Source organism: Diabrotica undecimpunctata, chromosome 8, assembly GCF_040954645.1.
Source record: "Diabrotica undecimpunctata isolate CICGRU chromosome 8, icDiaUnde3, whole genome shotgun sequence".
NCBI classification, from domain to species: domain Eukaryota; kingdom Metazoa; phylum Arthropoda; class Insecta; order Coleoptera; family Chrysomelidae; genus Diabrotica; species Diabrotica undecimpunctata.
Window position 1 is genome coordinate 28909200 of NC_092810.1, and position 13831 is coordinate 28923030.

The window sequence follows — 13831 nt, forward strand, 5'->3', positions numbered from 1 at the left end:
TTCCAACTTAGTTTGTTAATCTGCCCTGTAAGAGAAAGTGAGATAGACTTACAACATTTACGAACGTAAGGAACAAGGATCAACACAAAACAATATCGAAACAACGATTCCCAAATCGATTAAAATTGCATGCCATCGTTTAACTTTGAAAATAATCGATTATATTTGAATATCCTGGAATATTTTTTTGTCCTTTATATATTATTGGAATTTCAAATAGAATAGAAACTTTGTAAATGGTTTAGTTTTATACGTACTTAAAATGAAATAGAAGCAGTTCAAATGAATTTTGAAATTTAGCCTTTAACTTAGCCTTAGTAGTAGCCTCATCAAATAAGCTATACAGCTCTAATTTTAGTAATTTTCAGATTGTATTGTCAATTTTATTTTGACAGCTGTTGTGTTTATTAATTTGTATTAAAAATCAATATAGGAATACAAAACGTTATCATAGTAATATTATAAATAATGGATTCAGATTCACTTCCCCTAGAAGAAATTAGAATAAAGGAAGAACCAGAATATTTCGATTCAAGTATTGACTGGAATGAAAACAATCCTTGTGATACACTTATAAAAGTTGAATTATTGGAAACAGATAGTAATTCTAAAAATTTAGTGTGTAAAGAATGTAATTCTGTATTTGTAAGCGAGCATGAATTAAACATACACAGAATGATACATTCTTCAGATCACACTTGTTTTATATGTAAAGAATTTGTAAGAAACAGATTCCAGTTTGTGGGTCATGTTAGAAAACATATGTGTGCAAAGCCTTTTAAATGCCCTAGCTGTGATAGGTCATTTCCTAGCCCTAGAGAAACCAAATTACATCAAAGGGTGCATAGTGATGATAGACCCTTTATGTGTACAGAATGTGGCAAAGCTTTTAAACAAATTTCTACCTTAAAAGATCATGAAGTTGTACATACAGGAGAGAAGAAATTTAAGTGTAAGGTAATTGATAACGTGTTTAAATTATTTATTGTTTTATGTAAGACTGTGATTGACCAAAAATGTGTATTCATGACATAAAACTATTTTTATGTATTTGTGTAAAATTTTCTTTATGCGATAAGATAAATTTTGGAGTGTCACTAAATTTGGTATAAAACTTTCAACAAGTTACTATTCACACAATAGGTACCATCTTGATAGTCAGCAACCTTTGGTTTTGATGAAGAAACAAAATTTGCAGTCAATGAAACCATAAAAAAATAATTGATGGTTGATATCAAGCTTTACTTAGACCTACATTTCTTTTTCCTTACAAACAGAATGAAATAACACTAGTGTGTGATAGATTCAAGCCTTTCAAAGTGTCTGGAATTTATTCCAAAGACAGAATTCTTCATTAAATAATCTGCCTGATTGGTATTAATGTAGATTCATTAAGTGGACTTAAGCAACCACTGCGGAAATAAAAATAGCCATTATTATTGCCAAAATCCATCAAGAGATGGTATTTGATAAGAAAATGAGATGGGTAGATTTAAACTAGAACTCCAGATATATTGTTTTTAATATTAATATTAAAAACAGCAATATAATATTCTATTGTTATAATGTAAAGTGACCACAAACATATTTTCTTACTCACTGCTAGCAACTGAATTTGTTAATTCTGAGAGTGAAACAAACCATGCCTTATCAGCACGTTATTCTGGTTATTTTTTATCCATTCATCTCAAGTCTTCTGGTTGAGAGAGAGAGGGAGATAGTGTGAGAGAGAGAGAAATATACTTTATTGATACCAAGTTAATAAAGACCATTGACTAAAGTCTTTCAGCCACTATGTTAGTTGATTAATTTCATTATGTTTGTTAGACTTTATAACTACATGATTTTTGACAATACATTTTAATATTTGTTAGACTTTAGGTGATTAAGGAAAAAATTGTAGGGGTGTGATTGATGTGTGTAAAGATCTATGGAAATTATTTTGAAAAACACCAAATTCATTTTGGATCATAAATCACTGTTTTAATTTACCTGTAAGTAGCAATCTTTGTATTGTTGAACATTTTTCAGATCTGCGAAGGGGCATTTGCCACAGCAACGAGTTTACGAAGGCACATCCATGTGATGCACGAAACAGTCCGTTCTTATCCCTGCAGATATTGCAGAGAAAGTTTTACTAGTCAACAAGCCCGTGAGCAACACACAGCAATACATAAAGACATTGATCCATTGAAGTGCACTACTTGTGGAGAGAAATTAGCTGATCTGGAGGAGTTCACACTACATAGGAATAAGCATTTAGATGTGAAAGCTTCTGGCACTTGCGAATATTGTGGAAATAAGACGTTTTATTTTGGTTTGAAGGAGCATATTGAAAAAACACATCAGCCTAGGTAACTCAATTTTTTTCAACACTTTTTCATTTTTTTTTATTTGTTGTATGTAGTCAAGAAGAATAAATATCAGAAAATCGCGATTAGTAGTGTTATATTGTAATAAATATTACTAAAACGCTAAGAATATGTGTTATGAAATAAATAAATATATAATATGTTTATTTGCAACAGGCTTACACCTAATCACGGATTGAAAAATCTGAAGCGCCTCACTTGGCCAGCAGGCCATATTGTGCTCATATCTACATTTACAATCGATTAATGCAGCTATCTTGTCACTAAAAATTAATAATAATGTCAGGCTCTTGCATGTTATTATCTATGAGAACTTTTCAGTGCAGTTAATATTTAGCCTATAATCTCTTTTCCCAGTTTACATTCATTCACTTTTCCATTATGTTTTGGGTGGTCTGAATAAATTTTTATTCAGTGATGTCTTGAATATTATGTGGCTTATGGGGGTTTCCCAAAATTCTTTCTCTAGGAAGCCAAACCAACAGTCCATTTATCCTCCTATCCGAGGACTGCCTCGTTATGTTATCAACCAATTGACACTTAAGTTTGGCCACTATGGCCACTCTTCCAAAAACGTCTGTTACTCAGGTTTTTCTTTGAATTTCTTCATTTCTGACTGTCTTAACTTATTCGTAGGATAGTTATTTTTATAGCTTGTTGTGTTGTTTGAATTTTTTTTTGCGGTTTATTTGTGAGTGTCATTGTTGAAGACCATTTGTAAAGGGTGATAAGATACTAGGCACAAACACTATTCATTTTAAATTCACTGTGATTTCCAGAGACTAATACGAAGACAGGTTTGCTAAAAACTGCTCAGCAGTGTCCCACTCTTCTATCCAATTGAAAACTGTTTTTTTTTCAACTTTCTTTTGTGTCTATATGTAAATATGTTTTCCAATGTTTGAATATCAAGTCTTGTTGGTATATGTTTGGAAAACCGCAGATGATGAATTCTTCAAGAAAAATACTGTTCAAACTGAGCAATGGCTCAAAAAGTATTACCGGAACTCTGTTCTATCGATTACAACCATTAAACGATGGCTTGCTGAATTCAAACTCGGTTTTACCAACACTAATGATTCTCAGGCCAAATGAGACAGTTATGACCTATGCCACAGAAACACGAGCAGAAACAACCACTACTAGGAGTGACAGAAATGAAGACTCTAAGATCAATTACTGGCAAAACACTTAGAGGTAGAGTGATAAGCAGCGATATCAGGACCCTGTGTAACATCCAAGACGTTGTAAGATGGTTTAGAGGAAGAAAAAGAACATGGAGAGGCCGCGTTGATAGAATGGATGAAAATAGAGTTGCAAAGATTGTAAAGGAAGAGCAACCTAACACTAGCAGACCACACGGAAGACCCTACTAACGCTGGTATGAAAGTTGGACATCTGAATACCAACTTAGGCTACAACTTTGAAAAAACAAGACATTGTCTTCAGATAAGAAGATGAATAAGAATTACACTGCAAACAGATGCAACGGAAAAAACGTTAGACAAAAGCAATTTATGCAAAAGAAAATTACAAAAAGAAAACACTGGTACTTATGACTAGAAATGCTGACTAGTCCAAGATACGAAAAACAAAGCCCGAGTAAAGATGTTAGGTAAAATTGTAAATCAACAAAAAGAGGCGACAATTAAACACATATTGGAAAAAAGGCAATTCACAAGAAAAATCAATCATCGATTTAGAACGACAGATGAGATGGACTATATTATCATATGCCAATGTATTTAGAGTCTCTTGCATTCCCAAATTAACTTTCAAGGTGGTTGTCTGAGGTACGAACACTAACACAACAGATACCAATGCCCTCGTCTCTAGTGTTAAAACCAGACGTACACTGTCCTAGAGTTATGAAGTTTCCGTTTACATTCTTGGGTGTCTTTATGTCCTGGGAGACTATCAGTGTTATACAGCCATTTCTATCCATTCGGCACCTCCGTCTCTGTTTTGGCTACAAATAAGTATCTGTGATCAAGTGAAGTGGAATAAATGGAGAATAATGAAAGAGACGAGAGTACCTTAGCATTTCGTCCACCAAATATAAAATATACCCACATAATATGCCACAATGCTCTTACCCAAGCGATTGATAACTAAGAAGAAAATACATATGACTTAATCTGTGTGCCGGCCTGATCGCAGTGTCCTTTAATTCCAGGTGCAAAGGAACAACAAGCAACAGCCTCCCTAGAGATGTTGCCCAAGTATTGCGCATGGTACCAACCGAACTCCTAGATTCAAACTTCTTAAACTTTAGTGTCTCGAGTAGTACCCCAATATTTACTTGTGTTGTGAGTGTGCCAACAAAGGATCGATACATATTTAGATGGTAAATATATAGAAGGCTCATTTGCAGGAGTATGTAAGGTAGAAAGAAGCAAAGAATAAAAAAATATATTTCAAACACACGTTTCATACACAGAGGATCCAATCGCTACAAAATAAATAATAATTTTGGTGGCAACAATCACTAAACACGAATATCTTAATCTAATCTCACTAAATGAGATCGTTAAAATATTTACATAACTTTATAAATATGATATAATCAAAGCTTTGTTTTTTTAATGGGAATATATCTTTTTGATAAGCGTAATTATTGTACGTTTAATTTAAGACATTGTATCATCTATTTACTATTCGTTAGTTTATAATGTAAATTCCAAGGTTTCTCGTAAGTTTCCTATGGTTTAAAGTACTTAGATAATACTAGGTCAAGGCTTAGATATGTTTTAAAATAACATATTTGACTGGAAATGCAATTTTGAAAGTATGTAATTACCTGGGAGGAATTACAACAATGCCAACATGCAGAATTACTTTTCGTGTTAACACCAGGCTCCTCCAGTTACGTTTTCCTTCGCGGGCACCGAACCTTCGAGGATTCGCCCTGGAAACGAGTTTTGGAAGGGTGTGGTCTCAGAGAAACCTGTGAGTAGTATGCGATCATTGTGTTTTAAGACACTTTCAAGATTCTCTTCTACTTCGTCAAATCTAATTCCTCAAACACATATTGCAAGATCGTTAGCTTAAACAAAGGGTTTGTCTATAAAGAAAGTGCTATGACCAGTGTTTTCTCGTCGTTTGTGTATATGTCCAAAAAATTGGTGCTCAAACGGTTTCTCACTTTGCCTGCTCAACCTGCTCATTTTACCTCCACAAAATGACGAAGAAAATCTGTTTTGTAGCAAAGAATGAACCTCAACCCTTTTATATGTTCTTTATATGTTTCTTCGCAGCTCCCTTCAATGCAAGTTGAAGGGGTTGTCAAAATTTTTTGCTAATCTCAAGTTGCTGAGTTTCTCATATAGTTTAAAAAAGTGACAAAGCAAGGAGACTGGTCTGTAGCTTCAAGGATTCTCTGGATCCTTATCTGGTTTTAGTAAAGATACTATTTTAGATTTTTTTCCAAGATTTTTTAATTTTGGAGGCTTTACAGCAAGTATTTAAAAGCCAGCATCATCATCCAGCCAATGACGTCGACTCTTGGACATATTCCTCTTGAGCCTGGACATATGTCTCCCTATCAGTCTCCTCCAATGTTCTCTACACTGGCCCGTTTGTAGCCAGTTTTCCGCTACTTTTTTCAGGACGTCATTCCATCTAGGCGGTGGTTGTCCTCGGCTTCTTTTATAGTTTCTGGGTTCCTAGTGTGTTTTAAATTAGAGAGCTCAGCGGGTTTGCTTGTATCATCGCAAAGAGTATTAATGACTGAATTTATTTGTGAACGTAGATGCTGAGAGTTGGCATGCAAGTAACGATTGGTATGGATGGGTTTTCGGTAAACAGAGTAATGAAAATCTTGGAATTGGTTTTTCTTTATGATAACGTCGAGAAACAGTAGAGATAAATCAGTTTCCACATCCATCGTGAATTGGATACTAGGATGTATACCATTCAGATAAGTTTAAAAAGACACTAAAGCACCCCTGTTGTGAGGCCAAATGACGAATGTATCGTCAACATATCGTATCCAACATGTGGGTTTCATTGATGTGGATAGTGCTCGGGTCTCGAAGTCTTCCATAAAGATATTAGCAATTACTGGAGATAGTGGGGAGCCCATTGAGGCGCCATTTATTTGTCTGATTTTGGAAGATAAAATAAGTGTTGGACATAGGTTTAATGAGAGATAAGTGATCTTGTTGGGTACTGGATTTAGTTTCCAGAATGTTTAGGATTTCGTTTAAAGGAATGTTTGTAAAGAGTGAAACGATGTCGAAACTTACTAGAATGTCTGACGGTGAGATGAGGTATTCTTTAATGGGAATTCGATTAAATGAAAATACTTTTTGACGAAGAATGAAGCATTTTCGGCGAAAGGTTGTAGAGTTTTGGCCAACTGTATAGGCAGTTGATTGCACTGACAATGGGACGTATAGAATATCGGGTTTGTGAATTTTGGGTAGGCCGTATATTCGAGGTGTTCTGGAAGACTTTTACGAGGAATTAGAGATTGTTTTATGTCAACAGGAAGAGAGGTTTTATTGATGATGAAATTTGTTGTTTTCTCTTAATAGGTTGTTGGATTATTAGGAATTGGTTTGCATTCTTGAGTATTAATGCGATTTGAGTATTAAGTATTAATGAAACTTAACAACAAATATGAAACAGCCAATTTGAACGTGAGAATTTAAAAAGATAATGAAGATATACAATAAAAATAAGCAATTAAAATATATAATTAAATAGGGTCATAATATGGTAAAAAGGTTAAGAATCTTAAAAGTAAATGCTAAATACTTTTACAAACATTGCCAAATATCAGTATGGACTCTTCAGAGGCCAATGCTATATTTTTATTTTACTTTTTCACCAATTTTATATATTTTTTTTGTTACATTTTATGTCTTATAAGAGTGGTCAATAAACGTTCCATTTATCTATTCTCTTTTAGGTCATGTGAAATTTGCAGTTTGATATTTTACGACGAGAAATCCATGGAGAATCACCAAAAGAGTCATTTGGAGGAAGCAATAAAGGAAGGATACGCGTGTCAGGAATGCGGAAAGATTTTCGAGTTTCCTCGATACCTAAAAGCACACATGAAGCGCCACGAACAGGACTACAAGAAGTATAAATGTGATCTCTGTTCGAAGTTTTTCTGTTCAAAGAGAGACCTTCAAAACCACCTAAACGTTCATGCGAACATTAAAAACTTCGCTTGTGAAATTTGTAATAAGCCCTTTAGGACAAAAGAGAGCGTTAGGAAGCATATGCCGATACACTCGGAAAAACGACCGTTTGAATGCCCCCTGTGTGATAAACGATTCAAAAAACAGTCCATTCTTCGAAAACACTCCTTTACCCACTCAAAAGTTCGTCAATTCGCGTGCGATCTATGCGAGAAAACCTACAAAACCAAGGAATCCTTGAGAGTACACAAGATAGCTCATCACCAAAGAAGAAAGAAAAAATGTAAAATTTGTAAAAAGACGTTTCATTTCGAGTCCATATATAAACAACACGATTGCGTCACTAGGTATCGGTTCGACATTTGTAAACGAAGGTGTAATGTTTGTAAACGATTCTGTAGAACTATTATTACTTACGTGCATCATCTAAGAGGACATTTAAGGGAACGGTTGTTCCAGTGCAATATTTGCAAAGAACCTTTACGGAACCAGTACCAAGTTAAGCTGCATACAATTAGTCACAGGAACGAGAAAAAAGTGTAAAGGTGCGTGTATTCCTCACTTAGGTATCAATTGAAAGTGTCGTCATTGTAAGTATTGTATTCGAAGAAAATATTGTAAATATTAGTATTTATTAATTTCTCAAAAGAGTATGTAGCATTTTTAAAATGTTAACTATAAAAGAGTAGATAGAGAATTTGAAGTATAATTGACGTTTTGTTAATACAGTTATAAAAATTATTTATGATTGTTAATTTCGGTAAACGGTAGATATTTTAGTATCAGAAAGGTTACGGGAAGGAGGGGTAATATCGCGCGGCTAAGCAGAAACATCCTAGAAATTTACATTTTACATAGTAAACAGTTGACGAATTTTGACAAAGGTTTAAGATGTTATCTTCTTCTTCTTCTTCGTCTAGCCATTCACGTCCACATCTGAACATAAGCCTCTTCAAGTCTTCCTTTCCATTGTTTTTTATTGTACGCTACTTGTAGCCAATTTTTCCCGGCAGTCCTTTTCAGATCATCTGTCCATCTCATAGGAGGTCTGCCTCTGGGTCTTTTGTGTTGGTATGGTCTCCAAGTTAAAATTGATCTGTGCCATTTGTTTAGATCGCTCCTAGCTACATGTCCAGCGTATTCCCATTTCAACTTTAATGATTTTTGCACCACATCGGTGACTTTGGTTTTCTGTCTTATCCATGTGTTTGTTTTCTTGTCCTTAAGTGATATACCTAGCATTGCTCTTTCCATCGCGTGTTGAGTGACTCTAAGTATATTCATATTCTTTTTTGTGATTGTCCATGTTTGTGCCGCATAAGTTAATATCGGAATAATGCATGCATCAAAAACTTTAGATCTAAGATGTAATTGAATTTGTTGATTTCTGAGTATATAGTTCAGTTTACCGAATGCTGCCCAGGCTAACTTTCTTCTTCTTTTTATTTCTTCAGTTTGAATTTCCCTATTTAGTATTATTTTTTGTCCTAAGTATATATATTCTTCAACTTTTTCTATAACTTTATCGTTTATTATTGTCACGGTGTCTTCGGAGTGCATGACTTTTGTTTTGTTTAAATTCATTTTCAGTCCTATTTTAGAAGATTCGGTATGTAGTTCTAAAAGCATGGTTTGCATTTCTTGTAGGTCAGTAGCTATCAGGATTATGTCATCTGCAAATCGTAGATTACTGAGGTAGCGGCCATTGATGTTTATTCCCTTTTATTTCCAATTTAGGTTTTTAAAAACGTCCTCCAAAACTAAGGTGAGCAGTTTGGGTGATAAAGTATCTCCCTGTTTGACTCCCCTGTTTAATGGTACAGGGTTCGTGTGTTCATTTTCATTTAGGTAGTATGTAGCTGTAGCTTGGTTCATAGTTTCTTTTATTAAGTTAATATATCTGCTGTCTATTCTACAATTTTGCATTGCGTTTATTACGGCCGTGTGTTCTATGATATCGAAAGCTTTTTCGTAGTCTACAAATGCTAGGAAAACTGGAAACTTGTATTCGTTACATTTTTCTATTAATATTTTTGTGGTTAACAGGTGATCGGAAGTTCAATAGCCTTTTCTAAAACCTGCCTGTTCATATGGTTGGTATTCGTCTAATTTCCTTGTTAGTCGAGTAGTTATGACTTTGGTGAGTATTTTAAACAGGTGTGACAGTAGGCTGATGGGTCTGTAGTTTTCCAATTTTCGACTATCACCTTTCTTGTGTAATAAGATTACTTTAGAGTTGTTCCAGCTCTTAGGGACTTTCCCCTGATGTAAACAACTGTCCACAAGCTTAGTTACAATTGCAATTAGTTCCTTACCTCCTTCTAATATCATATCTGTGGTAATATTATCTTCTCCTGCAGCTTTATTTCTCTTCATATTTTCCAATGCTGTAGTTACCTCTGAAATTGTTACTTTTGGCATTATTTCTGATCCAACATTTTTTATTAATTTCCGTGCTGGTCTCATCTCATCATCTTGTTGATGTGTTCTGTAAAGTTCTGTGTAAAATTCTTCTATTCGTGTCAGTATGTTTTCTCTAGTTGTGATTTCATTTTCGTCTTTTCCCATTAATGATATCATCTGACGTCGTCCTAGTGTCGGTCTGAGGCATTTCATACTCTTATTTTTTTCAATAGTTGTTGTTATTAATTTTTCGTTTTCTTTTCTTTTTTGTTGTCTGATTCCTTTTCTAATCTGCCTATTAAGTTCTCTATATTCGTCGGTTCCCCTTTTGTTAGATTTATTTAAGATCTTCCTTCTTTTTATTTGTTGTAATATTTCTTTGTCTAATTCATTGTATGTTGTTTTTGGTTTTTTCAGTTGCAGAAGGCTTTTATTCACTGTTTCAGTAATAAGGTTATTCAAATCATCAATATCATTAGAGTTTATCTGCTGCATGCTAACTTGATTTAATGCATGCGCTATCTTTTTATTAAATTCACTATTTTTGATTTCTTCAGATGTCCATTTGTATCTTTTTTCATGTATTCTTTTTCTTTCTAGTTTTTTGTTAATTATTAGTTTTGTTCTTATTAGTCTATGATCGCTTCCTAGGTCAAACTGATTTAATACTGATACGTCTTCTACTAGGTTTCTATTTTTCGTTAGGATATAATCTATTTCATTCTTTGTCTTTTTATCGGGGCTCATCCATGTCCATTTTCTGCTTGGTTTTTTATTGAAAAAGGAGTTCATTGAGTACATGTTATGTTCATTCATGAAATTGAGAAGCATTTCTCCTCTATCGTTTCTTTTTCCGTAGCCATAGTTACCAATTAAATGTTCGTAATCTTCCTCTTTTTTGCCCAATTTAGCATTAAAATCTCCTAATAGTTTTTCGTAATTTGCTTTATTTGTATCTATAGCTGTTCTTATTTCATCATAAAATATTTCTACTTCTTCATCGTCGTGGCTTTTGGTCGGAGCGTACACTTGGATCACTTTCAGAGTGGTTCTTTTATTAATCCTGATGATGAGATATCTTATTCTTAAGATGTTATAAGTATTAAAAAAATAAAATATATATTACTAAAATATTGTACAAATCCGCAATACGTGCTTTTCGTACCTTGTCTCACCCGGTGGGGTAATATCGCTTAGCTAGTGGGGCAATATCGTGCATGTTATTTAAGCTGGAAAACTAACGAAAAATAAAAATAATTCAAGAAATGTTTAATAAACTTAGAAACAATCATTATCAATATACTTGAGAGGTTTTTCAAATATTGAATAAAAATAAACGTCGTTTTGATACTTCTGCTTACTTAATATTTTCTTTGCACGGATCGCATTAAAAACCTTCAGCTGACTCCCAAGGCTACAAGCTGCATGTGCCTATACTTCACACCCAATGCAGCGATACCAAAGTTTCTTGTTTTTTTTTCAAATTCATCGCATACAAAGCATTGGGTACAGGAGGACTGTGATATTCGATTTTATAGAGATCCAAATTGCTACTATCTGAAACGTCCATTTCTATAGATGATTTAGAATTATCTTCATCTTCATTAGCTTTTCGTTCCAATTTTTTTGCTTTTATATAAAAATTCTGCTCTCTCCTCGGCGTAGCAATCCAATTTCTGATTTTTGATTCTTTGTTTTTGTAGTAGACTTTTTAAATAGTTTCTTTGGGATAGGAGCTACATGTGATACTTTAATGATACCTGAATATGAACGTAAAGGACCAGCTTTGGCTGTGGATGTTGATGGTGTCTGCTTCGCAAAAGCCTTTGATTCGATAGTATCTGTTCCACAGTAGCTCTTGATGACGATGGTGTCCGTTCCGCAGTAGCTCTTGATGTTGATAATGTTGGTTCAGAAATATTTTCATTTTCTCCTCGTTCAGCCTCTAAAACAAGTTCTCTAAACTGTTTAGCCGGTACAAAGTCTTCCTCCTAAAACTTAGTGGGGTTAAAAGAAAGTATTCCGGTTTCATTTACCATAGTTGCTACCTTTATGTATGCTTGATTGAACAAGCGAGCCAGATCGTACACCGTGATTTCATGTGCAGTCGAAATCATATGAGAATCATAAATGGCAAAGACAGCTTTTTTACGAGGCCCCAAAAATGGCAAATCTAGGGGCTGAACGTGATTTGACGTATGAGGTGGTATTTTCAGAAGCACAGTGTAATTTTCTTTGCAGAAATTATAAATATCTAATGATATATGGTTAGAATAATTGTCCAGTATTAGCAAAACTGGATCGGTCTCAGTTGATTTTACATACTTCTGGAAATGCTTAAGCCGTTTCAAGAACAACATCGTTTGACCATCCGTTGTCTGAACATGCATGTATACATCCTATTGAACCATCTCTTACTAAATTTGGAGACAACCGTTTCCTAGGATAAATGATCATTTGGGGGACCTAGGATCCAGAAACACTAATAGCACATAAGATAATAATTGTCCGTCCACGTTCGGCTGAATTAGCAACACCCACTTGTTTTTGTCTTCTTTGATAAAAGAGGATATATGGTTTATGCCAATACCTTCTGGATGGCGAAGACTTAGTTGGGTATTCCGTCTTAAAAATCCTCTTAGCCAGTCTGTGCCAGCTTGTTTCTTGTTTATATTGAATGTATGTGTCAAATGATTAGCTTCTGCGAAATCAAAAGCTATTCGTTTCAACTCCTAAAGTCCATAAAACAAATTTCCTAATTTTATTATGTGATCTGCTAACTGCTTTTTGTTCTTTAATAAATTCTGGTTTCCTTCCCATGCAGTCAGTTATAGCCGGAGCTCTATTTTCAAAAGCTCTTCGCCTTAAATGATCACGTATTGTTTACTCCTGAATATTACAATTTCTAGCAGCTGCACGTATTTTGGCACCTATGTTAGTTGCAGCTGTAGTGTTATTAAGCTGCTTAATTGACCACAATTGTCGTTGGGGCGTTTGTACTTTTATACCATCTGAAATGAAAAGAAAACTTTATCAATAAATGTGAATATATTTTTTCTACCTCTTTGAAATGTTTTTTCCTGGTATTTGGTAAAAATAAAACAAAAATAGTTCAACGAGGATTATCTTTAGTCATTAATACCATGTTTATTTTCTTTACCAAAACCCTGGAAAAAGATTATCAATAAGTTGTCATTAAAACAAGTGAGGAGCAATATTGCCCGATTTTGCCCCCTACCAACTTTGATTTCGTTTTCTAACCGTCGCTTTAATAATTAAAAACCAAATAAGGACAAATATCACACAAGAATTGACGAAATTGTCTATACTTACAAATCTTACTTTGTTTTAAAATTACCACTTACTTTCTTATTTTAAAAGAGCACAAAATTATAAGAAAAAACGATCTATTTTAAGCTTTTATCTACCACGTTTAACTAAGCCTATTGAGAGGACAGCCGACTGTTTATACATAGTTGCCAGCTTTCCCTAACACTGTACACTGGATTACATTTCAAGCTTGACGTGATTTAACTAACTTTATTTAACTCAAAACTCACTTAATTACAAATATCACAATTACTAATTACGTTAATAATTATTTATTAGAAAAAATCACACTGATGCGTAGAATCGCCAGTAATAATCTCAGAGCCCGCCCCTGCTGGCTTATTTAATGCGAACGAACTGTCTCGAAAGAGCTGGCTGGGCGATCGATGGTCAAATCATCGGGAAAGTCCGAAATTCATCGTAAGTTATCTCGTTATCGGAGTTCTGCGACGGAGAGGGTTCTTGGTGTGTCTAACACACAGGGCCGTAATCAGGGTTATATGACTCACAACAATATTATAAATATAATATTATTATTGAATTTTGTCGATCAAATACCAGGGTTGTTTCTTT

The 13831-nt window shown here is 34.2% G+C and overlaps 1 protein-coding gene across 1 annotated transcript; it reads left to right on the forward strand.

Moving 5' to 3' along the window:
• Window positions 1-403: 403 nt before the first annotated feature.
• LOC140447354 (zinc finger protein 711-like) lies at window positions 404-13308 on the forward strand. Its single transcript, XM_072539961.1, has 3 exons — window positions 404-957; window positions 2032-2354; window positions 7288-13308. Exons 1-3 carry the CDS (start codon window positions 469-471, stop codon window positions 8066-8068), a joined length of 1593 nt encoding a protein of 530 aa, XP_072396062.1. The 5' UTR covers window positions 404-468; the 3' UTR covers window positions 8069-13308.
• Window positions 13309-13831: the final 523 nt, after the last annotated feature.